At 43.1% G+C, this 27,648-nt stretch overlaps 1 protein-coding gene across 2 annotated transcripts in view; it reads right to left on the minus strand.

The window, feature by feature from the left end:
• The window catches only part of LOC110494485 (protein FAM107B), a 52,212-nt gene that overhangs the window by 13,778 nt on the left and 10,786 nt on the right, over window positions 1-27,648 (minus strand). Inside the window, exons 2-3 of one of the 2 annotated variants that reach the window (XM_036950542.1) lie at window positions 20,089-20,161; window positions 1,286-1,514 (exon numbers count right to left, since the gene is read on the minus strand). In XM_036950542.1, coding sequence (XP_036806437.1) covers window positions 1,286-1,514; window positions 20,089-20,161 — 302 coding nt within the window. Of the gene's footprint in view, window positions 1-1,285; window positions 1,515-18,636; window positions 18,822-20,088; window positions 20,162-27,648 lie in introns of those variants that run through there. The other variant, XM_021569592.2, reaches the window with a different exon arrangement.

Consider the following 27,648-nt stretch of genomic DNA (forward strand, 5'->3'; position numbering starts at 1 on the left):
CATGGGGATTTGCCCAGATCCCAACAACTCAGTGATAGGGACAGGATCGTGGTGGGCTGTCACCTAGCAACAACTGGCTTCTAATGGGCCTGCTAATTAAAGAGATGTTGATCAAGAGAGACAGACGACAGGCTTCAATGGAGAGAAAAAACTGCTGTTTGGGTAGTTGCTATTTGATATGCCATACACTGTCTGTGCAGTATTTATTTAGAATGGCATTTTTTTTCATATTCGTAGGGGTAAAAGAATAACAACTGAGTCTAGGATTGGTTAAAACGTTGGGTGTTAACACAAATATGAACTATATATGATCACTGGTTTGTTTTGCCATAGCTTAGCAGCAGTATAAAGTTGAACCACACTTTTCTGTTCACCCCACCACTATTGCAATCACAGCTGGACATGTGATGAACTTGCACATTTTTTCTAAATGCTGGCATGTTTTTCTTCATACCAAACTCCAAACAGAGCTGATTCTTTGTAGCCCATTTAAAATTCCTATTTGAGACATTTTAAATAGGGGGTGTTTTTCCCCTTCCATCCCCCATACCCAAACCTGGCATGCTGAAAATATCCTGCTTCCTTAGTTTAAAGGGAGGCATCTGCTGCTTTGAACAGTCCTCTTACTTCCAGTGCTGCAGTAGCTAGCTAAATATTTCTGGAACTTTTAAGTGTACTTACTAGCTTATGTTGTGAGTGGATGACCAATACCACTTTCAGAAAGCATTTTAGAGGGGCAGTGTAAGAGAGAGGGTAAATGGGAATGCTGCCTACGATCACACTTTGTTTAGATCATTATGACCCTTTTTAAGCCTTTTAAACCTTTGGCTTATATAAATGAGAAGTTAGATTACACCTTTGTCATCTGACCTTTCATGACTAATGTTTATGTTTTAGAATGTACTTCTCCTTTTATGTAAATCCATACATGTTGAGGCATGTACAGTGATCACAGGAAATCCTGTATTTCTTTATTTACGTAATGCCATGATATGGGTATGTGCCTAAAATATCATATCATATGAATCTATAATTGGGAATTACAGTCGGAAATATCCACCATCTGTGATATAATATAAGTATATGTGACATTACAGAGGGCTTGGCTGAGAATTCTGAATGACGTGTCAGGTTGACTGTCTGTGTGCACACACAGATGCATAAACATGCAAACAAGCACAGTGTAAGTGTTGAAATCATACCAATAGCTAGATTGCTGGATAATAAGCTAAATCAGCTGTTAGTTTTAGATCTTGTATGGGACTCTGTTGGGTGGGAGTTGTACCGTTTCTGGCTCATGAGCAGCTCTCGGTGGAGCTCCTGGTGGCTTTTGGAGGCTTTCACTGGATTAAGGAGCTTTTTGGGCTTGATGAGATCATCATCTCCCTCCATGTAATCTGGCTGGGGGACATAGCCAGCCACGGGGGGCTGATCCCTGAGAGGGTAGTCCTGAGGTGGGTGGCTCCCATCCTGCCTGGGCTGCTGCTCCCACTGCAGGTCCGCATAGGCTGACGCTGAATGACAGAGAGGAGGAGAGAGGGTGGGACAGGAGAAATGGACAGAGAAAGACACCAGTGTTAGTGATTAAGAAACAAACAGTGGAAACGTATCCTAGAAATTGAGGCGTGACTGAAGGTAACAGGAAGGTGCCCATATCAGAGGTTCCAAAGTCCCATCATAGGGAAATCTCTGGATCCTGCTCATTTTCACACAGTAGCCGGGCAGCAGCTGAGCAAGGGCAGGTGAGCCACCAGGCACTTGGCTCCGTTTGTGTTCTTTAGAGCTAGAGGAAATTCCATATCCCCTTTCCCCTCTCTGCTGTGGGTTGAGATGCTGACACACTAGGATACACCTTCTTTGCTCACTGTAAACCATACACGCAAGCAACCCCCTTTGGAAATGTCATGTTCACCGAACTTTAACTTTCTGTGTCAATTATTAGGTACTCCATAAAGGTGGGGCAACTACCACTGATTCCCTCAGTGACATCTGTGACGTGCATGGGATTTAGTCATGCCGCAGCACTCTCAATGGAAGTGATAGGATCATTCATAGAATGTTGGTTCCGTCGTTAGGATGTGAATGGTCCCATCAGAACATACATTCAAGCATAGACATGGTTTCATAATGTCTGTACCAAATGTCCCAGCCCATTGTATTTTCCCATTGTATTTTCCATATTTCAGTGGGTTTGTTCCATCAGAACAGACAGATTAAGAGGCACCTGATCTGTACTAGAGTGTTCTGGAGAGAGATCAGATGTCATACGCAAGCAGGCCAGCTCAGAACAATGACTCTTTCTCAAGTGCAATCAGATACATCTCTGCTACTTAATATTTCAGAAAAATGAAATGAGCTGTGGTTTTCTTGTCCCAGCTCTTCCCAATCAGTGCTAGTGACAGGTTGTTGATAGGCTGGAGCCAACAGGAGATGATTTGGGCATTGGAAACAGTAACAAACACATCAACACATTTTAGATAGAAAAATACATCTGGTTCCTGTGTTGCATTAGCAAATACATGTAATTGAATTTAGGCCTTTGCTTGAAATGCTAGTTGGGCCATTTTGTTTATCTGCCTCATTCTCATTCTGACAGAATGCCACTAACAGCAGATTGACAACTACAGTAAAATTATAGCTTTTTAGCCATGTACTGTGCAGTAACTTTCAATAACTCTGAAGGAACAACAGCAGAAACATGTGATCCAGGCTGTGTCATTTGTCTGAGGATTAATAGGGCATTAGGGAGAGCACAGGGAGAACACAATTCATAGAGAGGGAAAGATAGAAAGTAATAGAAAGAGAGAAAGCAATACAGAGGAGGAAATGAAAGAGAAAGTAATCAAAAGAAAGAGAGCAATACACAGAGAGCTGGAGATAACAGAAGTATTACAATGAAAGAGACAGGGGAACGGAGAGAGACAGGATAAAAAGGTCATAAAAGAAAGTGAGCAACAGAAAGGGAGGGACACATAGAAAGAAATAGAACGGGAGAGAGAGAGAGAGAAAGAGAAGCCCAGGGTAATTGTTTTTTTTATGAGCGCTGGTCCAGCAATGCAGACTCACTGTAATCACAGATGCCTTCTAATGCCTTGGAGGTAAATGGAGGGAGAGGTTTCTAAATCAGTAGCGATGTCTAAAGCAGCTTACTGTGCTGCAGCTCTCTGCTGGATCCCTACACAATCACTACTACTCATAGCCTCTCTATGGCTATACTGTAACACTTACAGGACATACTAATGAACATGCATGCTGAGAGTATGTATTGTACTGTTTGGGTGTACATTCACATCTGTATGTGTAACATATTGTGCTGGTCTTGTTTTCCTGTGCATGCGTTTTGACCAGCAACAACAATCTGGTCTCAGAGAATTTCGTATTATTACATACGTAATTCCGGGACACTCTATTTAGTAAGATATGTTACATTTCGTATGGTATGTATTCATTTGTGTTTGTCGAAGACCCATTTCGTATGATATGTTACGAATTACAATTTTTATTATATGTTGCTGAATGTACAATATGTTACAAATTCTGGCTAACGTTAGCTAGGCTAGGGGTTAAGGTTAGGGTTAAGTTCAGGAGTTATGTTAGGGTTAGAAAAGGGTTAGCTAAAAAGGTTCAAATCAAATCAAATATTATTTGTCACGTGCGTATTCGTATTCGAATTGCTTACTTACAAACTGCCAGTCCTCAACTGGCAGCTTCATTAAATTGTACCCACAAAACACCAGTCTCAACATCAACAGTGAAGAGGCGACTCCGGGATGCTGGCCTTCTAGGAAGAGTTCCTCTGTCCAGTATCTGTGTTCTTTTGCCCATCTTAATATTTTCGTTTTATTGGCGAGTCTGAGATATGGCTTTTTCTTTGCAACTCTGCCAAGGCGGCCAGCATCCCAGAGTCGCCTCGTCACATGTTGACATTGAGACTGGTGTTTTGCGGGTACTATTTAATGAAGCTGCCAGTTGAGGACTTATGAGGCGTCTGTTTCTCAAACTAGACAGTTGTGCACTGGGGCCTCCCACTCCTCTTTCTTTTCTGGTTAGAGACAGTTTGCGCTGTTCTGTGAAGGTAGTAGTACACAGCGTTGCACGAGATCTTCAGTTTCTTGGTAATTTTTCGCATGGAATAGCTTTAATTTCTCAGAACAAGAATAGACAAATGAGTTCCAGAAGAAAGTGCTTTGTTTCTGGACATTTTTAGCCTGTAATCGAACCCACAAATGCTGATGCTCCAGATACTTGACTCGTCTAAAGAAGGCCAGTTTTATTGCTTCTTTAATCAGGACAACAGTTTTTCAGCTGTGCTAACTTAATTGCAAAAGGGTTTTCTAATGATCAATTCACCTTTTAAAATGATAAACTTGGCTTAGCTAACACAACGTGCCATTGGAACACAGGAGTGATGGTTGCTGATAATGGGCCTCTGTACGCCTATGTAGATATTCCATATTCCAGCTGTTTCAAGCTACAATAGTCATTTATCAGTTCATACTGTTAGGTGACCTAAACTGGGATATGCTTAACACCCCGGCCGTCCTACAATCTAAGCTAGATGCCCTCAATCTCACACAAATGAAAACACTTCAGCGAGCAGGACTTTCTAATCGACCTGGCCCGGGTATCCTGGAAGGATATTCACCTCATCCCGTCAGTAGAGAATGCCTGGTTGCTCTTTAAAAGTGCTTTCCTCACCAACATAAATTAATAAGCATGCCCCATTCAAAAATCATAGAACTAAGAACAGATATAGCCCTTGGTTCACCCCAGACTTAACTGCCCTTGACCAGCACAAAAACATTCTGTGGCATTCTGCATTAGCATCGAATACCCCCTGCGATATGCAACTTTTCAGGGAAGCCAGGAACCAATATACACAGTCAGTTAGGAAAGCTAAGGCTAGCTTTTTCAAACAGAAATTTGCATCCTGTAGCACTAATTCCAAAAAGTGTTGGTACACTGTAAAGTCCGTGGAGAATAAGAGCACCTAAGGATCCCTACAAATCAGCTGGGCTAGACAAACTGGACCCTGTCTTTCTAAAATTATCCGGCAAAACTGTTGAAACACCTATTACTAGCCTGTTCAACCTCTCTTTCATATCGTCAGAGATCCCCGAAGATTGGAATGCTACCGCTGTCATCCCCCTCTTCAAACTGTTACAGACCTATATCCATCCTGCTCTGACTTTCAAAAATATTCTTAAGCCAAGTTAACAAACAGATCACAGACCATTTCGAATCCCACCGTACCTTCTCCACAATGCAATCTGGTTTCCGAGCTGGTCAAGGGTGCACCTCAGCCACGCTCAGGCTCCTAAATTATATCATTACCGCCTCGCCTGGTTCACCAACTACTTCTCAGATAGAGTTCAGTGTGTCAAATTGGAGGACATTTTGTCCGGACCTCTGGCAGTCTCTATGGGTGTGCCACAGGGTTCAATTCTCTGGCCGACTCTTTTCTCTCTCTACTGTATATCAATGATGTTGCTCTTGCTGCTGGTGATTCTCTGATCCACCTCTACGCAGACGACACCATTCTGTATACTTCTGGCCCTTCTTTGGACACTGCGTTAACTAACCTCCAGATGAGCTTCAATGCCATACAACTCTCCTTCCGTGGCCTCCAACTGCTCTTAAACGTGAATAAAAACTAAATGCATGCTATTCAACCGATCATTGCAGGCACCTGCCCGCCCAACCAGCATCACTACTCTGGACGGCTCTGACTTAGAATACGTGGACAACTACAAATACCTAGGTGTCTGGCTAGACTGTAAACTCTCCTTCCAGACTCACATTAAGCATCTCCAATCAAAAATTAAATCTAGAATTGGCTTCCTATTTCGCAACAAAGCTTCCTTCACTCATGCTGCCAAACATACCCTCGTAAAACTGACCATCCTACCGATCCTTGACTTCGGTGATGTCATCTATAAAATAGCCTCCAACACTACTGGATGTAGTCTATCACAGTGCCATCCGTTTTGTCACCAAAGCCCCATATACTACCCACCACTGCGACCTGTATGCTCTCGTTGGCTGGCCCTCGTTTCATACTCGTCGCCAAACCCACTGGCTACAGGTTATCTACAAGTCTCTGCTAGGTAAAGCCCCGCCCTATCTCAGCTCCCTTGTCACCATAGCAGCACCCACTCGTAGCACACACTCCAGCAGGTATATCTCACTGGTCACCCCCAAAGCCAATTCCTCCTTTGGTCATCTTTCCTTCCAGTTCTCTGCTGCCACTGACTGGAACGAACTGCAAAAATCACTGAAGCCGGAGATTCCCATCTCCCTCACTAGCTTTAAGAACCAGCTGTCAGAGCAGCTCACAGATCACTGCACCTGTTCATAGCCAATCTGTATATAGCCCATCTATCTACCTCATTCCCATACTGTATTTATTTATTTTGCTCCTTTTGCACCACAGTATCTCTTCTTAAACATCCATCTGTTGCACATCTACCATTCCAGTGTTTAATTGCCATATTGTAATTACTTCGCCACCAAGGCCAATTTATTGCCTTATAACTCCCTTAGTTGACCTTATTTGCTCTCACTGTATATAGACCTTGTTTTCTTTTTTTCTACTGTATTATTGACTGTATGTTTTGTTCATTCCATGTGTAACTCAAATCAAATCAAATTTTATTTGTCACATACACATGGTTAGCAGATGTTAATGCGAGTGTAGCGAAATGCTTGTGCTTCTAGTTCCGACAATGCAGTAATAACCAACGAGTAATCTAACTAACATTTCCAAAACTACTACCTTATACACACAAGTGTAAAGGGATAAAGAATATGTGCATAAAGATATATGAATGAGTGATGGTACAGAATGGCATAGGCACGATGCAGTAGATGGTATCGAGTACAGTATATACATATGAGATGAGTATGTAAACAAAGTGGCATAGTTTAAAGTGGCTAGTGATACATGTATTACATAAAGATGCAGTAGATGATATAGAGTACAGTATATACGTAGACATATGAGATTAATAATGTAGGGTATGTAAACATTATATTAAGTAGCATTGTTTAAAGTGGCTAGTGATATATTTTACATCAATTCCCATTATTAAAGTGTCTGGAGTTGAGTCAGTGTGTTGGCAGCAGCCACTCAATGTTAGTGGTGGCTATTTAACAGTCTGATGGCCTTGAGATAGAAGCTGTTTTTCAGTCTCTCGGTCCCAGCTTTGATGCACCTGTACTGACCTTGCCTTCTGGATGATAGCGGGGTGAACAGGCAGTGGCTCGGGTGGTTGTAGTCCTTGATGATCTTTATGGCCTTCCTGTGACATCGGGTGGTGTAGGTGTCCTGGAGGGCAGGTAGTTTGCCCCCGGTGATGCGTTGTGCAGACCTCACTACCCTCTGGAGAGCCTTACGGTTGTGGGCGGAGCAGTTGCCGTACCAGGCGGTGATACAGCCCGACAGGATGCTCTCGATTGTGCATCTGTAGAAGTTTGTGAGTGCTTTTGGTGACAAGCCAAATTTCTTCAGCCTCCTCAGGTTGAAGAGGCGCTGCTGCGCCTTCTTCACGATGCTGTCTGTGTTGGTGGACCAATTCAGTTTGTCTGTGATGTGTACGCCGAGGAACTTAAAACTTACTACTCTCTCCACTACTGTTCCATCGATATGGATAGGGGGGTGTTCCCTCTGCTGTTTCCTGAAGTCCACAATCATCTCCTTAGTTTTGTTGACGTTGAGTGTGAGGTTATTTTCCTGACACCACATTCCGAGGGCCCTCACCTCCTCCCTGTAGGCCGTCTCGTCATTGTTGGTAATCAAGCCTACCACTGTTGTGTCGTCCGCAAACTTGATGATTGAGTTGGAGGCGTGCGTGGCCACGCAGTCGTGGGTGAACAGGGAGTACAGGAGAGGGCTCAGAACGCACCCTTGTGGGGCCCCAGTGTTGAGGATCAGCGGGGTGGAGATGTTGTTACCTACCCTCACCACCTGGGGGCGGCCCGTCAGGAAGTCCAGTACCCAGTTGCACAGGGCGGGGTCGAGACCCAGGGTCTCGAGCTTGATGATGAGTTTGGAGGGTACTATGGTGTTAAATGCTGAGCTGTAGTCGATGAACAGCATTCTCACATAGGTATTCCTCTTGTCCAGATGGGTTAGGGCAGTGTGCAGTGTGGTTGAGATTGCATCGTCTGTGGACCTATTTGGGCGGTAAGCAAATTGGAGTGGATCTAGGGTGTCAGGTAGGGTGGAGGTGATATGGTCCTTGACTAGTCTCTCAAAGCACTTCATGATGACGGAAGTGAGTGCTACGGGGCGGTAGTCGTTTAGCTCAGTTACCTTAGCTTTCTTGGGAACAGGAACAATGGTGGCCCTCTTGAAGCATGTGGGAACAGCAGACTGGGATAGGGATTGATTGAATATGTCCGTAAACACACCAGCCAGCTGGTCTGCGCATGCTCTGAGGGCGCGGCTGGGGATGCCGTCTGGGCCTGCAGCCTTGCGAGGGTTAACACGTTTAAATGTTTTACTCACCTCGGCTGCAGTGAAGGAGAGTCCGCATGTTTTGGTTGCGGGCTGTGTCAGTGGCACTGTATTGTCCTCAAAGCGGGCAAAAAAGTTATTTAGTCTGCCTGGGAGCAAGGCATCCTGGTCCGTGACTGGGCTGGTTTTCTTTTTGTAATCCGTGATTGACTGTAGACCCTGCCACATACCTCTTGTGTCTGAGCCGTTGAATTGCGATTCTACTTTGTCTCTATATTGACGCTTAGCTTGTTTGATAGCCTTGCGGAGGGAATAGCTACACTGTTTGTATTCGGTCATGTTTCCGGTCACCTTGCCCTGATTAAAAGAAGTGGTTTGCGCTTTCAGTTTCACGCGAATGCTGCCATCAATCCACGGTTTCTGGTTTGGGAATGTTTTAATCGTTGCTATGGGAACGACATCTTCAATGCACGTTCTAATGAACTCGCTCACCGAATCAGCGTATTCGTCAATGTTCTTGTTTGACGCAATACGAAACATATCCCAGTCCACGTTATGGAAGCAGTCTTGGAGTGTGGAATCAGATTGGTCGGACCAGCGTTGAACAGACCTCAGCGCGGGAGCTTCTTGTTTAGTTTCTGTCTGTAGGCAGGGAGCAACAAAATGGAGTCGTGGTCAGCTTTTCCGAAAGGAGAGCGGGGGAGGGCCTTATATGCATCGCGGAAGTTAGAATAGCAATGATCCAAGGTTTTGCCAGCCCTGGTTGCGCAATCGATATGCTGATACAAGTTAGGGAGTCTTGTTTTCAGATTAGCCTTGTTAAAATCTCCAGCTACAATGAATGCAGCCTCAGGATATGTGGATTCCAGTTTGCAAAGAGTCAAATAAAGTTTGTTCAGAGCCATTGATGTGTCTGCTTGGGGGGGAATATATACGGCTGTGATTATAATCGAAGAGAATTCCCTTGGTAGATAATGCGGTCAACATTTGATTGTGAGGAGTTCTAAATCAGGTGAACAGAAGGACTTGAGTTCCTGTATGTTGTTGTGACCACACCACGTCTCGCTAACCATAAAGCATACGCCCCCGCCCCTCTTCTTACCAGAAAGATGTTTGTTTCTGTCGGCGCGATGCATGGAGAAACCAGCTGGCTGCACCGACTCCGATAGCGTCTCTCCAGTGAGCCATGTTTCCGTGAAGCAAATAACGTTACAGTCTCTGATGTCCCTCTGGAATGCTACCCTTGCTCGGATTTCATCAACTTTGTTGTCAAGAGACTGGACTTTGGCGAGAAGTATGCTAGGGAGTGGTGCGTGATGTGCCCGTCTCCGGAGTCTGACCAGAAGACTGCTTCGTTTCCCTCTTTTACGAAGTCGTTTTTTTGGGTCGCCGGCTGGGATCCATTCCGTTGTCCTGGGTGAAAGGCAGAACACAGGATCCGCTTCGCGAAAGTCATATTCTTGGTCGTACTGATGGTGAGTTGACGCTGCTCTTATATTCAGTAGTTCTTCTCGACTGTATGTAATGAAACCTAAGATGACCTGGGGTACCAATGTAAGAAATAACACGTAAAAAAAACATAAAACTGCATAGTTTCCTAGGAACGCAAAGCGAGGCGGCCATCTCTGTTGGCGCCGGAAGTAGTGTAACTCTGTGTTGTTGTATGTGTCGAACTGCTATGCTTTATCTTAGCCAGGTCGCAGTTGCAAATGAGAACTTGTTCTCAACTAGCTTACCTGGTTAAATAAAGGTTAAATTAAAAAAATGAATAAAAAATGTGGATACACTGGAACTTGAAGCTCTCAACCTGCTCCACTACCGCCCTGTCGATGACAATGGGGGTGTGCTCGGTCCTCCTTTTCCTGTAGTCCACAATCATCTCCTTTGTCTTGATAATTTTGAGGGAGCAGTTGTCATCCTGGCACCACATGGCCAGATCTCTGACCTCCTCCCTATAGGCTGTCTCATTGTTGTCGGTGATCAGGCCTACCACTGTTGTGTCATCTGAAAATGTAATAATGGTGTTGGAGTCGTTCCTGGCCATGCAGTCATGAGTGAACAGGGAGTACAGGAGGGGACTGAGCACGCACCCCTGAGGGGCCCCCGTGTTGAGGATCAGCCTGGCAGATGTGTTATTATCTACCCTTACCACCAGAGGGCGGTCTGTCAGGAAGTCCAGGATCCAGTTGCAGAGGGAGGTGTTTAGTCCCAGGGTCCTTAGCTTAGAGATGAACTTTGAGGGCACTATGGTGTTGAACGCTGAACTGTTGTCAATGAATAGCATTCTCACATAGGTGTTCCTTTTGTCCAGGTGGGAAAGTGCAGTGTGGAGTGCAATAGAAATTGCATCATCTGTGGATCTGTTGGGTCAGTATGCAAATTGGAGTTGGTCTAGGGTTTCTGGGATAATGATGTTGATGTGAGCCTTTCAAAGCACTTTGTGGCTACATATGTGACTCCTACGGGTCGGTAGTCATTTAGGCAGGTTACCTTAGTGTTCTTGGGCACAGGGACTATGGTGGTCTGTTTGAAACTTGTTGGTATTACAGACTCAGTCACGGACAGGTTGAAAATGTCAGTGAAGACACTTGCAAGTTGGTCAGCGCATGCTCGGAGTACAAGTCCTGGTAATCCGTCTGGCCCTGCGGCCTTGTGAGTGTTGACCTGTTTAAAGGTCTTACTCACATCGCTTATGGAGAGTGTGCTTCAGTGTTATTTGCCTCGAAGCGAGCATAGAATTAGTTTAGTATGTCTGGTAGGCTTGTGTCACTGGGCAGTGCGTGGCTGTGCTTCCCTTTGTAGTCAGTAATAGTTTGCTTGCCCTGCCACATCCAACGAGCGTTGGAGTCGGTGTAGTACGATTCAATCTTAGTCCTGTATTGATGGTTCATCAGAGGGCGTAGCGGGGTTTCTTTCAAACTGCTTGAGTCACGTCCTTGAAATCGGCAGCGCTACCCTTTAGCTAGGAGCGGATGTTGCCTGTAGTCCATGGCTTCTAGTTGGGGTATGTACATACAGTCACTGTGAGGACGACATCATCGATGCACTTATTTATAATGCCAGTGACTGATGTGGTGTACTCAATGCCATCGGAAGAATTCCGTAACATATTCCAGTCTGTGCTAGCAAAACAGTCCTGTATATTAGCATCTGACCACTTATTTATTGACCAAGTCACTGGTGCTTCCTAACCCTAATGTGCTAAAATGCTAAAGTTGCTCAAATGCTAACGTTGTCCGTGATGAGATTCAAACTCCCAACCTTCGGGTTGCTAGAGATTCGCTTTATACTCTCACCCAACTTCAGTTTTTGACTTAAGTAACCATCTGTCTTATGTAACCATACCAAACGTTACATATCATACTAATTTGAGTGTCCTGGATTTACATTTACTATGTTACGACTAGTCTATGAGACCAGGCTGGCAACAAACATAAAAGGAAGGCCAGTTGTATCATTTGTTATGCAATGTAAGTCCACAAAGTTCTGTGTGTAATGTTTGCTTATCCTTCATAAAAATAGACAAGACTCCCTCAAAAGATCAAGACAGACATGCAGTGTCACATATAGAGTTGCAAAGCTACCTGTAGTTTACCAATGTTACCGGACTCTTCAGTCATTTTGGTAATTAACAGAAATCGATGACAATCTATCGTAAATTTGGTAATTCATACTTGAATAACTTTTAAATCTGTCTCCGTCCATTCGTTCATAAATTTTTTCGTTAGTAACGCGCGATATCTCAGACAGTATTGGGACGATTTTTACTAAACTTGAGTGAATGATGTATCTTGCCATAGAGATCCGGCATTTACAAAATTAAACTCATTGGCCCAAGACAGGAGCTATAGTAATGATCTTTAACTATTTAGTCACACACGATATCTCAGCCGACTCATTGGGCTCCCACGTCTCAGCCGGCTCGTCGGGCATCCACGCCTCAGCCAACTCTCATGTCTCGGCAAGGCCATCAGGCTCACCCAGGGTGGCGCCACTAGCGGCGGGGTACTGTCACACCTGCAACTCCTCCCCATCCCTGGTGCTCGAGGGCACTAGGCTGCCCATTGTCATAACGTTTCCCTCTTTGGGTACAGCAAGCCCCATCCCCCTCTCCCTGTCTCCTACACCCAGGCTGCTGTGGTCAGAGTGAGGTCGTAAAATCTTGGAGGAGATTATCTCCTCATGGCCACAGAATAGAGAGAGAGTAGAGTTTTCATAGAAGAGAACAAAGGAATTTCTTCCGCCTCACAGAACTTGAGGTCCGAACAACATTTAGGTTCTGGAGAAGGTATAAAAGATTGGTGAAGAATCCAGCTACGAACTGGTCCGTTTGGTACAATTTTGTGAAACTCATGGGAGGCAATACGGCCACATTACCATAACATTGTTTATATAATAGCCTCAGATATGAGGTTTACATCTAATTGTTGTATAAGATGAATGACTGAGGATGATACTGTTTGTAAAATTGTGTAATGTGATTTTGGGACCGCCCATGAGCACAGTTAGGACCTGACGTCATGAGACAGCTTTTTCTGCAATTCCGAATAAAACCCCCACATTGAGAATTTCTCAACAGACCATGTTGCTCTCAATTACGAGAGGACAAAGGTTGCAGACCAGCTTACCTCGATAACGAGAGGACCAAGGTTTGAGACCAGACTGCTGAATATTTTAACCATCCCACATGGTTGAACTCTTAGACTATCGATACCGACAGAATAAGAACAAGTCTTTGATATTAATTACTAGTCTGCAGCTAGGAATTCGGTATCATTGAACGCGAAGACCGACAACCGCCGAACCATCTATTCTATAATGACATGAATGAATGTCACTCTGAACTATCCATTCTAACCACGACAGAGAGGGAGGACAAACTCTCCAACAGAAACAAACTTTTCAGTGGAGATCCCGACGACACACTGAGCGTAAATATATTGATTGATTGCAATTGTTCCCGAATGAGTGAGCGTTCATGTGCAAATGATTAGCATTTCAATTGCTATAATTATCAACTGTGTGTTGTCTTATCTCAGTCGACCCCCACTTCCCTTTTGTACACCAAGCCACGATGCCGGTTTATCCCACTAGGGAAACTCCGTTATCATTTCTTTATAACTATCTACTGTTTGTTTATGCATTTCTGTGAATTACTAAGTTAGTAAATAAATGATTTAAGACAATTGATGTATGGATGACTCATAGTAAAGACTTGGTTCGTGCAGATAGCCAACAATTTACGACGTTTGGAATGAGACTAACGTGAGGTAAAATTAATAATTCATTAATTAAGAAGACTAATTGATCAGATATTCAAATATCTGAAAAGTTGTACTAGGAAAACTTTGTAATCTGAATATTTTCCTTATTTTCCTTGCCCCGACTTCCTAGTTATTTACATTTGCCTGATTAGTTAATCACGAAATGCTAATTACAGAGAATCTTTGATAAAAAAACTAAAAGTCTTCAGTTAATGATTGTAAAGACACGACACCATTATTACGCACACCTGTCACCATCGTTACGCGCACCAGCACATCTTTGGACTCACCTGGACTCCATTACTTTGCCAATCCTATATCTGTCTGTTCCTCGGTTTGATCCCCGTGTCAGCATTATTGACGTTATGCTTCCAGTCAAGATGCTGTCCTTGTTTATTTCATGTCGGTTATTTATTAAACGTTCCCTCCCTGTACTTGCTTCTTGTCTCCCAGCATCTGTCCTTACAAAAATAAATAAAATTGTGTATATTTTTTATGTTTCATGCTGAAAGACTCATATTAAATACAAATGGTATTCACTAAATTCATGGTTTATATTTAGGATAATGTTTTACAGCTTTGTAATTCTATTAGTTGTTTTCTAATCTTATTGAATTATTTCGTAGAGGACCAAAGATAATTACTAACAACTGTAAAAATCTGAAGTTCCCAAAAGGGCCACTAGATGTGATAGATTTCATAAATCCTTGAACATTTACAAATTTCTGGTAGTTTACTGGTAAATGTAGAAAGTTTATTTCCAGTAAAATACCCTCCCCTTGCAACCCTAGTCACATAAGAGACAGACGTACGATAATTCGGTAGTTCTTGAGTCATATAATCCTGGCTGTGGTTGTATTGATTTGACATTTAGGACATGCTAGATGTCATCTCAGTGCACCCTGGGTAAGTTAGTAATATCTGTGTGCACTGAGTCCATCATCCAGTTACATTGGCACAATGCATTTAGATGGATCTCTTATAACCCTGGAGGAGTATGGCAAATCATATTTTCCTCTGGGTGTCTATGACAGGGTATGAGGCTCAGGCTACAGCAGAGTGGCTAGAGAAACAGGAGCCTTTTCAATCTTCATTATCCCACAATCTTTGCAGTAAACCATTTTAAGGTAATATGCCATTTGAGTCGCTGTTTGTTCTTTGAAATGCTTTATAATGTCACTATTAGGTTCTGTTTGCATATTCTGAGTAAGTGGTTATTGGAGTCAAAGCAGGCTACACATTGTTTGATTATAAATGAGTATGGGAAATGATGGTGAAATAGCTGGGTCTGTCAACCAACTATTTCCTTTTGACTTTTGCCAAAGCACATTCACATTTGTTATGTGATATTTACTTCACTGTTACCCCAACAGGTGAATGCAGATGGGTAGGGAAATGATTTAATTCTTGTCTCATTGTATGACGCTATGCACCTTGGGAGGAAAAATCTGAGAGTGAAAGGGTTCTCAGATTGTATACAAATAGAACACTGGTTGTCGTCATGGCAACGCAGGCTTAGCCCCTAAGATGACCAAAGCACCCAGTCTCCCAAGGGACAGGGCGGGGGAGTTGTTTTCCCAGAATACACTGTGAATACAGATTGTTGACACACCATGAAATTCAGACTGAGGCTCCATGAAGTCATTATCATTCAAATAGGCAAGGGTCTAACATAACAGCAGAAGCCAACGAGGACGCACGTTAGGCCACTAACCAGACATGCCATCAGAATCATACAGAACATACAGTAAACTTCATGGAATTGAATGAATGTTATACAGACAGAACAGTACAGACATGCTGCTTGAATAAGGGACCCCAGTACATGGTGTGCTTGTTTAAGTACAGTATTTGACTGTTTCTGTACTCAGGACAGTCAGTCACAATCTCCTAATAACTGTTCAAACATGTCCGGCAGGCAGCACAGTTTATTTGACTTGATCACAACTCAGCCATACCACAGAGGTGAACCCGGTGTTATACTATTTAAATAAATAAGACATCCAGATACTGCAAGTGAACACACATAATTTGCGAAATGTGGCTCAATAAGTTTGAGACATATGACAACAGAGCTGCCATTGATCAGTTTAAAATGCACATACAGTTGAAGTCGGAAATCTACATACACTTAGGGTGGAGTCATTAAAACTAGTTTTTCAACCACTCCACAAATTTCTTGTTAACAAACTATAGTTTTGACAAGTGTTAGGACATCTACTTTGTGTATACACAAGTATTTTTTCCAACAATTGTTTACAGACAAATTATTTCACTTATAATTCACTGTATCACAATTCCAGTGGTTCAGAAGTTAACATACATTAAGTTGACTGTGCCTTTAAACAGCTTGGAAAATTCCAGAACATAATATCATGGCTTTAGAAGCTTCTGATAGGCTAATTGACATCATTTGAGTCAAAAGGAGGTGTACCTGTGGATGTATTTCAAGGCATACCTTCAAACGAAGTGCCTCTTTGATTGACATCATGGTAAAATCAAAAGAAATCAGCCAAGATCTCAGAAAAACAATTGCAGACCTCCACAAGTCTGGATCATCCTTGGGAGCAATTTCCAAACATCTGAAGGTACCACGTGTATCTGTACAGACAATAGTACGCAAGTATAAACACAATGGGACCACGCAGCTGTCATACCGAGCTGACAAGGTACAAATCTGTCGTTCTGCCCCTGAACAGGCAGTTAACCCACTGTTCCTAGGCCGTCATTGAAAATAAGAATTGGTTCTTAACTGACTTGCCTAGTTAAATAAAGGTAAAATAAAATAAAAAAATACCGCTCAGGAAGGAGACGCATTCTATCTCCTAGAGATGAATGTACTTTGGTGCAAAAAGTGCAAATCAATCCCAGAACAACAGCAAAGGACCTTGTGAAGATGCTGGAGGAAACAGGTACAAAAGTATCTATATCCACAATAAAATTAATCCTATACCGACATAACCTGAAAGGCCGCTCAGCAAGGAAGAAGGCACTGCTCCAAAACCGCCATAAAAAGCCAGACAAAGGTCTGTAACTGCACATGGGGACAAAGATCGTACTTTTTGGAGAATTGTCCTCTGGTCTAATGAAACAAAAATAGAAGTGTTTGGCCATAATGACAATCGTTATGTTTGGAGGAAAAAGGGGGAGGCTTGCAAGCCAAAGAACACCATCCCAACCGTGAAACACGGGGGTGGTAGCATCATGTTGTGGGGGTGCTTTGCTGCAGGAGTGACTGGTGCACTTCACAAAATAGATGGCATCATGAGGCTATTTTGAAGCAACATCTCAAGACATTTTTATTTATTTAACTGGGCAACTCAGTTAAGAACACATTCTTATTTTCAATGACAGCCTAGGAACAGTGTGCTAACTGTCTTGTTCAGGGGTAGAACAATAGATTTTTACCTTGTCAGCTTGGGGATTTGATCTTGCAAACTTTCAGTTACTAGTCTAATGCTCTAACCACTAAGCTACCCTGCCACCCCTGACATCAGTCAGGAAGTTAAAGCTTGGTCACAAATGGGTCTTCCAAATAGACAATGACCCCAAGCATACTTCCAAAGTTTGTGGCAAATGGCTTAAGGGCAACAAAGTCAAGGTATTGGAGTGGCCATCACAAAGCCCTGACCTCAATCCCATATAAAATATGTGGGCAAAACTGAAAAGCGTGTGCGAGCAAGAAGACAACAAACCTGAATCAGTTACACCAGCTCTGTTAGGAGGAATGGGCCAAAATTCACCCAACTTATTGTGGGAAGCTTGTGGGAGGCTTCCCGAAACGTTTGACCCAAGTTAAACAATTTAAAGGCAATGCTACCAAATACTAATTGAGTGTATGTAAACATCTGACCAGCTGGGAATGTGATGAAAGAAATAAAAGCTGAAATAAATAATTCTCTCTACTATTATAGTGACATTTCACATTCTTAAATAGTGGTGATCCTAACTGACCTAAGACAGGGAATTCTTTACTATGATTAAATGTCAGGAATTGTGAAAAACTGAGTTTAAATGTATTTGGCTAAGGTGTATGTAAACTTCTGACTTCAACTGTAAGTGGTCCTGTATTGTCCAATTGAAGGACAGATGGCTCTTCTACACAAAGAACATGTAGTGTCCCAAGATTCAAGAGTACAAAACAAGCAAATCCTGCTTAAGCATTATAATTACATTATCTGAATTATTCTTGCTATGTGAAGTCATTGTGCCTGGTGATACCTTGGTGTGTCCAGCACATCGTTCCCAAACTGTTAACATGACAATCTGTGCTGCTGTACCAATGCATACGTTATAGACATGTCCTCAGTGGATTTTTCTATGAAACTGATCTTTTTTTTTTCTACCTTTATTTATTAACTAGGCAAGTCAGTTAAGAACAAATTCTTATTTTCAATGACGGCCTAGGAACAGTGGGTTAACTGCCTGTTCAGGGGCAGAACAACAGATTTGTACCTTGTCAGCTTGGGGATTTGAGCTTGCAACCTTCCGGTTACTAGCCCAATGCTCTAACCACTAGGCTACCCAGCCGCCCCAGGTGCCGCCTGCTACCCTGCCGCCCCTGCCGCCCCCTGATGCTCTCTGTGTCTCAAGTACACATATATGTACAGTACATTTCAGTTCATGTTTGTCTGTTCCAGGCCCAAACAATGAGCCCTCCTAAATATGTCTAAAATACCTTCTCCCCCATAAGTAGAGACAATTGTAGCAGATAACAACATCTAGTATCTACAAAGTTCCCTCCTGTTCCCTCACCTTCTCTCTACTTGCACAATTTCCCTTTCCCATAAATAAACAGAGCCTATAACATATTAAACACTGTCCTGCAAAATCTGGCTTCTGCTGAAGCCTATGTGTCAGCCCTGCTGTTCTGTCATAGTGACAGAGTGGAGCATAGCTCTGCATGGGTCTTACCTGACTTGACCAGTACGTCCCTGGTCCTCTCAGCCTGGCCAGAAGGGAACAGGCTGTGACTGTGGGTGACTCTCTGTGCCATGCCTCTCTTGGTGTCTGTCTGTCTGTCTCCCTCTCTCTGTGTCCGGGTGTAATCTGTGTGTCCTGCTTCAGCACTCCTTTAAGCATGCTTCTCTGCCCAGGCTAGAGTAAACAGTCACATGACCCCCAGGCATTCCACTGCCCGCCCCTCCCTCTCTCACACCCCTCACACTCTCTCTCTCTCTCTCTCTCTCTCTCTCTCTCTCTCTCTCTCTCACTCTTTAGCTCTAATATTATTACTCTATCTATTGCCTCTCCCCTCTGTCTCTAGCCTGCTGTTAGATACTCTCTCTCCCTCTTTTTCTTTTGTCTTTTTCTCTATGCTCTCACTTTCCCTCTCTCCCCTACTCTCAATCTCTCTAGTTCTCTCCTCCATTCTTTCTTTCTTTCTTTATTTTTTCCTTCCCTCTCTTTTCTCTCTCAATCTTCCAATCTATCCCCTCTCTCTCACTCACACTCTCACTCCTCTCTCTCTCCCTCTCTCTGATCCTCAGTGGTCTGTAGCTGGTAGGATTAGCAGAAGGCTTAAGCTCTCTCGCCTAATGCTCATATTAACCATAAATCATCTGGGCGCTTTCATACTCAGCAGTGTAGTACAGTAGCCAGGCTGGCAGTACTGGGAGAGAGCACACTGGGCTGTTCATCTACACATGGCTTTCCCAATTCCTCTGCTTTAAGGGGATGTAGAATGTATACAGTGTTAGCTAGATAGAGATTATGAGCTAGCCTGCAATTAGTCAGAGGGATGTCAGTATCAATGTGATATTTTTTTCCTGACAAAGAGAGGTGCACTTACCAGTATAGAAAATAACTGAGTGACAAGTGACAAGGTGTTCACTGACTTATTTGTTAGTTATAAATAATGCTTTTGATAAAAAATATCCAAAATTTGTCAACAAAGTAAGACATGGGATTAGGAAGAAATGTAAATCTCTTCAGCACTCTGATGAAAACTCTCCAAGACATGTTGATCTCAAAGTTGGACACTTTAGTTTATGTCAAGTACCACGAAATCCCTTTCACAAAATCAACGTAATCAGAGTTTATCATGTTAGCACAGGCACTAAATTGTAAGACTCTTTTAAGACTCTTAAGGTTCTTACTGGATGCTTTGGGCCCTTTAAAAAACGTTTTTTTTTTTACAGTGTAACCAGACCAGTGGACAGCCAAACGTGCCAAGTGTGCGGAAGTACCTCTACCTGGCTGGTATGGTCACAGTGATTGGAGGGCCAGGTCCATTACTCCGCTGTGTACAATGAGAGGCAGTAATAACACAAGATGGTAACAAGATGGTAACTCAGAGTTGCTTGGCTTTACTTCCCAGGCATGTTATTGTTCCATGAGACAGTAACCGGAGAGGGCCAGACGTACCTCTGCCATTCCTGTGCTTTCCGTTTTTCACACACTGCTGCTGCTGCTGCTGTTGGTTGATGTTATACGTCTTCTGTAGAGAGAGGGAAAGAAGAATAGAGAGAGATGGGAGGGATGGGAGAGAAATAGAAATGGGTTCAGACGATACATCAGACCCTGATCATTGCCATTTCTCACATCCGCCCAGCATGCTTGTGATGTCATTAGTGTCTCCTCATTGATTTTAAATGGACATTACCGGTTTGGGGGCTATAAACAGCTAAAGGCCACTGGCACACAGTGGCAGCAGGCATTAAACTGGCCCTCTCACCCTTCCATTCTTCTGCTATCTCTCTCACTTCTACTCCTCTTACTAATTTTACTTCTATCCATTCCTCTCATCATCCTCCTCCTCCATCCTCTCTCCCTTCTCCTCCTCACCTGTATCCCTCCTCTTCCTCTTCCTCATACCTCTACACCCCTTCTGTTACTGCTCCTCCCCCTTTCCTTCTGCTCCCCACATCCCTTCCTGTTCATCCTCCTCCTCCATCCTCTCTCCCTTCTCCTCCTCACCTGTATCCCTCCTCTTCCCCATACCTCTACACCCCTTCTGTTACTGCTCCTCCCCTTTCCTTCTGCTCCCCACATCCCTTCCTGTTCATCCTCCTCCTCCATCCTCTCTCCCTTCTCCTCCTCACCTGTATCCCTCCTCTTCCCCATACCTCTACAACCCTTCTGTTACTGCTCCTCCCCCTTTCCTTCTGCTCCCCACATCCCTTCCTGTTCATCCTCCTCCTCCATCCTCTCTCCCTTCTCCTCCACACCTGTATCCCTCCTCTTCCCAATACTTCTACACCCCTTCTGTTACTGCTCCTCCCCCTTTCCTTCTGCTCACCACATCCCTTCCTGTTTATCCTCCTCCTCCATCCTCTCTCCCTTCTCCTCCTCACCTGTATCCCTCCTCTTCCCCATACCTCTACACCCCTTCTGTTACTGCTCCTCCCCCTTTCCTTCTGCTCACCACATCCCTTCCTGTTTATCCTCCTCCTCCATCCTCTCTCTCTTCTCCTCCTCACCTGTATCCCTCCTCTTCCCCATACCTCTACAACCCTTCTGTTACTGCTCCTCCCCCTCTCTCTCTCTCCCTCCCTCCCTCCCCCTCTTTCTCTCTCTCTCTCTCTCTCTCTCCCTCCCTCTCTCTCCCTCCCCTCCCATCCTCCTTATCCCTCTCTCTCTGACAGGGCCCCAGAGGCCTGGTTGTCCATACTGAAGCCTTGCAGCACAGCCTCTTCACAGGGGTGAGCTGAGCTCCATTCAAAGGGCCTTTTGGACGCCCTCTCGGCTGTGTGAAAGGATATTGTGTTGCCGTCTACGGTTGCTAGGAGAGGCTTTCTCAGGCTTGGTTTGGTGACAAGGCCCTTACTGTCTTGAGTCCCCCCCATCCCCTACCTCCCTGGCATTACTGGGGGTGGGGGCATTTCTGTTAATCCACTGGTGGGGTATAGGGTAAATTCTGTGTCGTGCATGGAAATGGAGAGTTTGGGGGAATGGAGGTTTGGGGAGGGCAGTGTTTTAATGAATGATCTCTTTCTCCTAAATGTGTCTCTGTCACTGTGTTGGGACAGGGTGTTCCTCATGTACTCTAAAAATGTTCTGTAAATATGACAAACAGCAACAAACATGAATAATAGATGACCTCACATGGAAAATACCTAAACTCTGTTGATTGTATCATGTACTATTATGCATGTTATTTTTTCTAACATGATCAAAATAGAGGCTTCAGTCATGATAATGTCTAGAGACTAGTTTTTTTAACTGGTAAATGGAATACATGTATGTTGTGTAAAATGTAATAGTAATAATGTAAATAATCAATTTTTTCTACAACACATTGCTCCTAATATTCATGCTCTCTCTCGTTGCTTTAAAGTACAACGTAGTTGCTCTAAGCAGTATTATGATTACCAGGGGCTCACTAAGAAGATATAAGAAGCAAAGCCTGTTCTAATAACACTTGAGTCAAGTTTTAAATGAGCTTAGAGGGAATAAAAACTCCATATTTACAGCCACACTGCATAAACCCCTCTCTCATTGATGAGTCACCTCACAACGTCTATGAGCTGTGTGAATAAAGAACAAGAAGGTCCGTATTGATCTCGGTGATTATGAGTGTCCATAACTTTATCCTCTTAATTTTCCTGCCCCAGGAGTGTATCAAGGTTCGTGGCTTGCCTCTGCAAGTGGACAATCAAATCCAAACAGGTCTGGTTCATGGCTTGTCTCTGTAAGTGGACCATCAAATCCAAACAGTTCTGGTTTGTGGCTTGCTTCTGTAAGTGGACATTTAAATCCAAACAGGTCTCAGTAGGGCTGCAAAATTCTGCTAACTTTCCAGAAATCCCAGTTGGAGGATTCCTGGTCTAAATCCGCTCTGGAAGCACTGGACCAAGTCCCTACTGTGCAGGCTGGCTGACCTGGGTTTAGAATGTGTTTGTTGTGTTGTGTTTTTCCCTGGCCCAGTGTCTCATTACCATTAGTGGTCATTTGACCTTTCCAATCAGAGTCCTGTTTGATTTCCCTCATGTTTTATTAAGCAGACTCAGAAAGTGATTCTATACCTCTAACCCTATAATAAGGGGTGAGACAAAGAGGTTTGGCCTTTTTTTGTCAAATCAATTTGGACCCTGATCCGGTGATCTGGTGCTCTGGTTTCACCCCTCAGGGTAGTCAGGTTACCCAGACGACACAGGCTGTTAGCAGAGGCCGTGGACAGGAGAGTAGGGTTGCTAGAAAAGTACACAAGCAATGCACCTTCCAACTACTAACTCTAACTTGAACCCGCACCTTAACCATAACTTTGATATTGCCTGATTACCCGCTCACGCCCAGTTAAGCACTCAGTTACACATACGCAAACATGTATGCAGGCACACATGCACCCACACAAAATGTGAGTATATCATGATAATTACACAAAGTTATGATTATGTTTGGATTATCCCTTTGAATAGAGTCTTACTGAATATTTTAATATTGGACACTGTGTCAACACGAGTAATTTCAACCATGGATATAAATAAATACATGTAAATATATATTTCTCTAATTACAAAATCAAGTCTTGTAGCTGACACTGCCTCAGTACAGTACACTGTTCCCTACATACGGGATTTTGACGTTTTATTGTCCCCAATGAGAACGTAAAACCCACACTCACTGAAATATTATTTAGGTTTCAATGTATTTTTTTAGCAGCAGTGGTCAGAGCAAACAGACACATGTCGGTGACAGCCTTCACCAACCGTTTCTGTTTTACGCCCCCCTGAGTCATATGGGCCCCTTAACGTAGTGCTCTCCTAGTGAGATGAAAGCGCAGTAAAAGCAGAGAGCTTGTCAGTGGCATTCAGGACACTACCATTAGATGAGACAGAGGGAACTACTGCCCCAGAGATTGTTGGCTTGACATACTCTCCAAAATGCAGATTTAGAACCTGACACCTGTAGTAAGACATTGAAAAGGAAAAGGCGCAACGCTCACTCACCATAAAAAATGCATTGTTTATTTAAAAGGTGCAAAGCATGATCGGTTTGAATCCCACCCCAAGTTTTCATTAAACAAAAACAGTCAGGACCCTGTAAATAGAGACCCAGTTAGCAACCCAAAACAAACCTCATGTAGATCCTGACTTACCAAGGAACTAACATAGCTTTTCCAAATCCTAACTGAAGTAATCAGTGGGCAAACTGAAACACTGACCATGTTGTACACTGCTGAAGGGCCTGTCACCAGCATGTGTCTGCGCTACTAAATACACTTTTCCATGCCCCTCTCTGTCCTTATCTTTTCCTAAATAAGTCTATAAGACAATGTTCCCACATTCACGGAGACTGCAATCACATTAAATGCTGCATATGTCGGCTCAATTGGAAATTACCGTTAAATGCCAAGTGCGCTGTAACGCAGATTTGTATTTTTATTTTTTTATTTATTTAACTAGGCAAGTCAGTTTAGAACAAATTCTTATTTACAATGACTGCCTAGGAACAGTGGGTTAACTTCCTTGATCAGAGGCAGAATGACAGATTTTTACTTGTCAGCGCGGGGATTCAATCTAGCAACCTTTCAGTTACTGGCCCAACTCTCTAACCACTAGGCTACCTGCTGCCCCAGATCTACTGCCGGTCGGATTGAATCCCAGCCTTTGATGGTCACAGCACAACAAAGATCGGAACCATGCCATGAAGCGGATCCAAGATCAGTTCTTAGGGACAGTGCCCACCTCAGGCCAGTACATTAGTCACTCTCACCTCCCCCTGTCTTTAATCTCAGGAAGGCAGATTCTGCACCACAGGTCATCACAGCTCAACATGAACCATGTTCCACTATTCCAGCTACCCTCCAGGAAGGAAAAGTAATGCACTTAGACAGGACACAATGTTTTACAGATGGTTTTAAGATGTAACATTCAGATCTGGGAGGCCTTGTAAACTACAAAGCGTTCCCTTTCCTGCAACAGGCTTTAACATGCACGATACACACACACACACACACACACACACACACACACACACACACACACACACACACACACACACACTCAACAACAACACACAATAAACCCAATGGTACTGATTCAGATTCTTACATGATCAAATTGAGTTGAGTCTGCCACCTAGTGGAGAAACAGGTATACTTCTCTGCTCTCTACAGATCGTGGTGGCAGTAATTAACTTCAGAGCAAGGCACGCTAAAGATAACTAAGCTCATTACAGCTACAGTACCATTTCAGGTCATGTAATTGTCGGGCACTAACCATATGCTTCAGTGAATAAACAGATCTCTGAGGGATTTGACCTGTTTTCAGTATAATGTCCTATATGGTGGAGCCAGAAGAGCTTGTTATGAGGACAGGGCCATGCAGGTAAACACAAACACCATCTGGTCCTATAAATCTGCAGCTGGGCCCCTGTAGGTCACATCAGTGTTGTGTTCGAGACCACCTAAAGCAAGACCAATTCAAGACCAAGACCAGGAGGGGGACGAGGGGTTCGAGACCGAGGCAAGACAGAGACCAGAAAAATGAGAGTCCAATTCAAGACCATGATTGTAATTTTGTCAAATCACCACCATAACAGAGTTCAACATGTCCAATATTTCTGTGTTCATATTTCAGAACAATGTATGGATTCTTCAGACATTCAGAATAGTGAAAAAATGTATGCTGGGGGAAAATAAAGCGAGTCTACAATTTATTACTAACCCAAACACAGTGGGGAACAATGAGCCTACTACGCCTTCAGAGAATGTTTAAGGATTTCTACAATAATTATTATAATGATATTATTATTTTTCAATGATCTGATTTAATCTGTTCAGTTTTTGTTGGAAAGCAAAGGGTTAACACTGAATAGAAAACAATATCCAATCAGGATTTTCCTTTGCTGGTCTCTGGGGAGATAAATCGAGCTAGCAATGTCAGCCATTGGCTAGCTATATAAAGACATCTGCCATTCAACTATATTAGGGCAACATTTTGGAGTGACAGTGGAATCAACCTATCACATTTTGACTTAATGGGTGGGATTGCTTTTATAAAAACATTTGGAAACTTCTAGCTAGCTTTTGTTGTTGGCTAGTTTGCAGTGGCTGCAGCAGGTGTTCTCAAAGAGGATATTGTTGCAAATTTGTTAGCAACTGCCTTTTCAAGAACAACTTTCAACAAGAAGTTATGTTTCAAATGATCGACCTCTGGTGGGTGAAACTGTGTTTTTTATTGCAGCGTGCTTACTGTTGTTCGCCATCTCTTTGAAAATAACTTATGTGCGTGAAACATTGTAGCATTTAAAGTGGAACTGACAGCATTTTAGCAACTTGAAATCTCATTAAAATCTTTTAATTTACACCACTGGGAAGAATATGACACTTTTTAAAACATTTTCTGACAACCGACCACTAAGATGTGACTGGTTTCAGGAAACTAGGCGTATGTTGCACATCACTACTTTACAGGAGCGGCATTTGAACGTAAATGTTTAGACAATAGTGACCCATACACAGCTAGATGTGGCTGGGGGATGGTTATAGCATTTCCTTCACACGTCCCATCAATTTAGAGACGTAAGCGTCATATAATAATGATAAAATATTTTTATCTGGACACTTTCTGTTTTTGATATTGCTACTATGCAATTAACCATTTCAGTGTACCGTTTATACCTTCTGTATCCTGTGCACGTGACAAATAAACTTAATGTAGCGTGTGTTTACCACATGGCCAAATGTGAATCTTTAAAGAGATTGGTGGGGCTAAGGCTTAAGAGGGTGTGAACGATGCTGAATGGGTGTAGACAAAGAAGAGCTCTCCAGTAGGTGTGCCATTTCATTCAAAGGCCATTTTCTCAAAAGTGTAGTTAGAAGTTTATCAAATTTCAAAGCAGAATTACTTTCCTATTGTTCCTCAACTACAGTGTATGACATAACATTTTCTAGCCCCAACTCTCTACTTTTATCCAATGTAAAAAAATAAAAATAATTTAAAAAAAATCTATATAAGACCAAATCGAGGAGCTCGGTTACATATGGTCATTTTTAAGATTTCATAAATTCTTAGAATGTTTGGGAATTATGTATACTAAGGTAGTGGTTCCCAAACTTTTTATAGTCCCGTACCCCTTCAAAACGTTCAACCTCCAGCTGCGTAGCCCCTCTAGTAGCAGGGTCAGCGCACTCTCAAATGTTGTTTTTTGCCACCATTGTAAGCCTGCCACATACACACTATACAATATATTTATTAAACATAAGAATGACTGTGAGTTTTTGTCACAACACGGGTCGTGGGAAATGACAAAGAGTTCTTATAGGACCAGGGCACAAATAATAATATAACAATAATCAATAATTTTGCTCTTTATTTAGCCAACTTACAGATGAAAACATATTTGTTCATCAAAAATTGTGAATAAATCACCACAGGTTAATGAGAAGGGTGTGCTTGAAAGGATGCGCATAACTCTGCGATGTTGGGTTGTATTGGAGAGAGTCTTTCCACACACAGTTTGTGCCTGTATTTAGTTTTCATGCTAGTGAGGGCCAAGAATTCACTCTCACATAGGTTCGTGGTTGCAAAGGGCATCAGTGTCTTAACACGGTTTGCCAAGGCAAGAAACTCTGAGCGCAGCCCTATCCAGAAATATGGCAGTGTCCTCTGATTAAATACAATTTTCACCGAACCGCTTGTTGCAATTTCGATGAGGCTCTCTTGTTCAGATATCGGTAAGTGGACTGGAGGCAGAGCATGAAAGGGATAATGAATCCAGTTGTTTGTGTCATCCGTTTCGGGAATGTACCAACATAATTGCGCGCCCAGCTCACTCAGGTGCTTCGCTATATCACATTTGACATTGTCCGTAATCTTCATTTGCACACAAAAAAAATCATACAATGATGGAAAGACCTGTGTGTTGTCCTTGTTAAACCTCTCTGGGATATGTGGGATGGTAGCGTCCCACTTGGCCGAAAGCCAGAGAACATGCAGAGCGCCAAATTCAAATAAATTCCTATAAAAATCTAACTTTCAT

The sequence above is a fragment of the Oncorhynchus mykiss genome, chromosome 17, assembly GCF_013265735.2.
Source record: "Oncorhynchus mykiss isolate Arlee chromosome 17, USDA_OmykA_1.1, whole genome shotgun sequence".
NCBI classification, from domain to species: domain Eukaryota; kingdom Metazoa; phylum Chordata; class Actinopteri; order Salmoniformes; family Salmonidae; genus Oncorhynchus; species Oncorhynchus mykiss.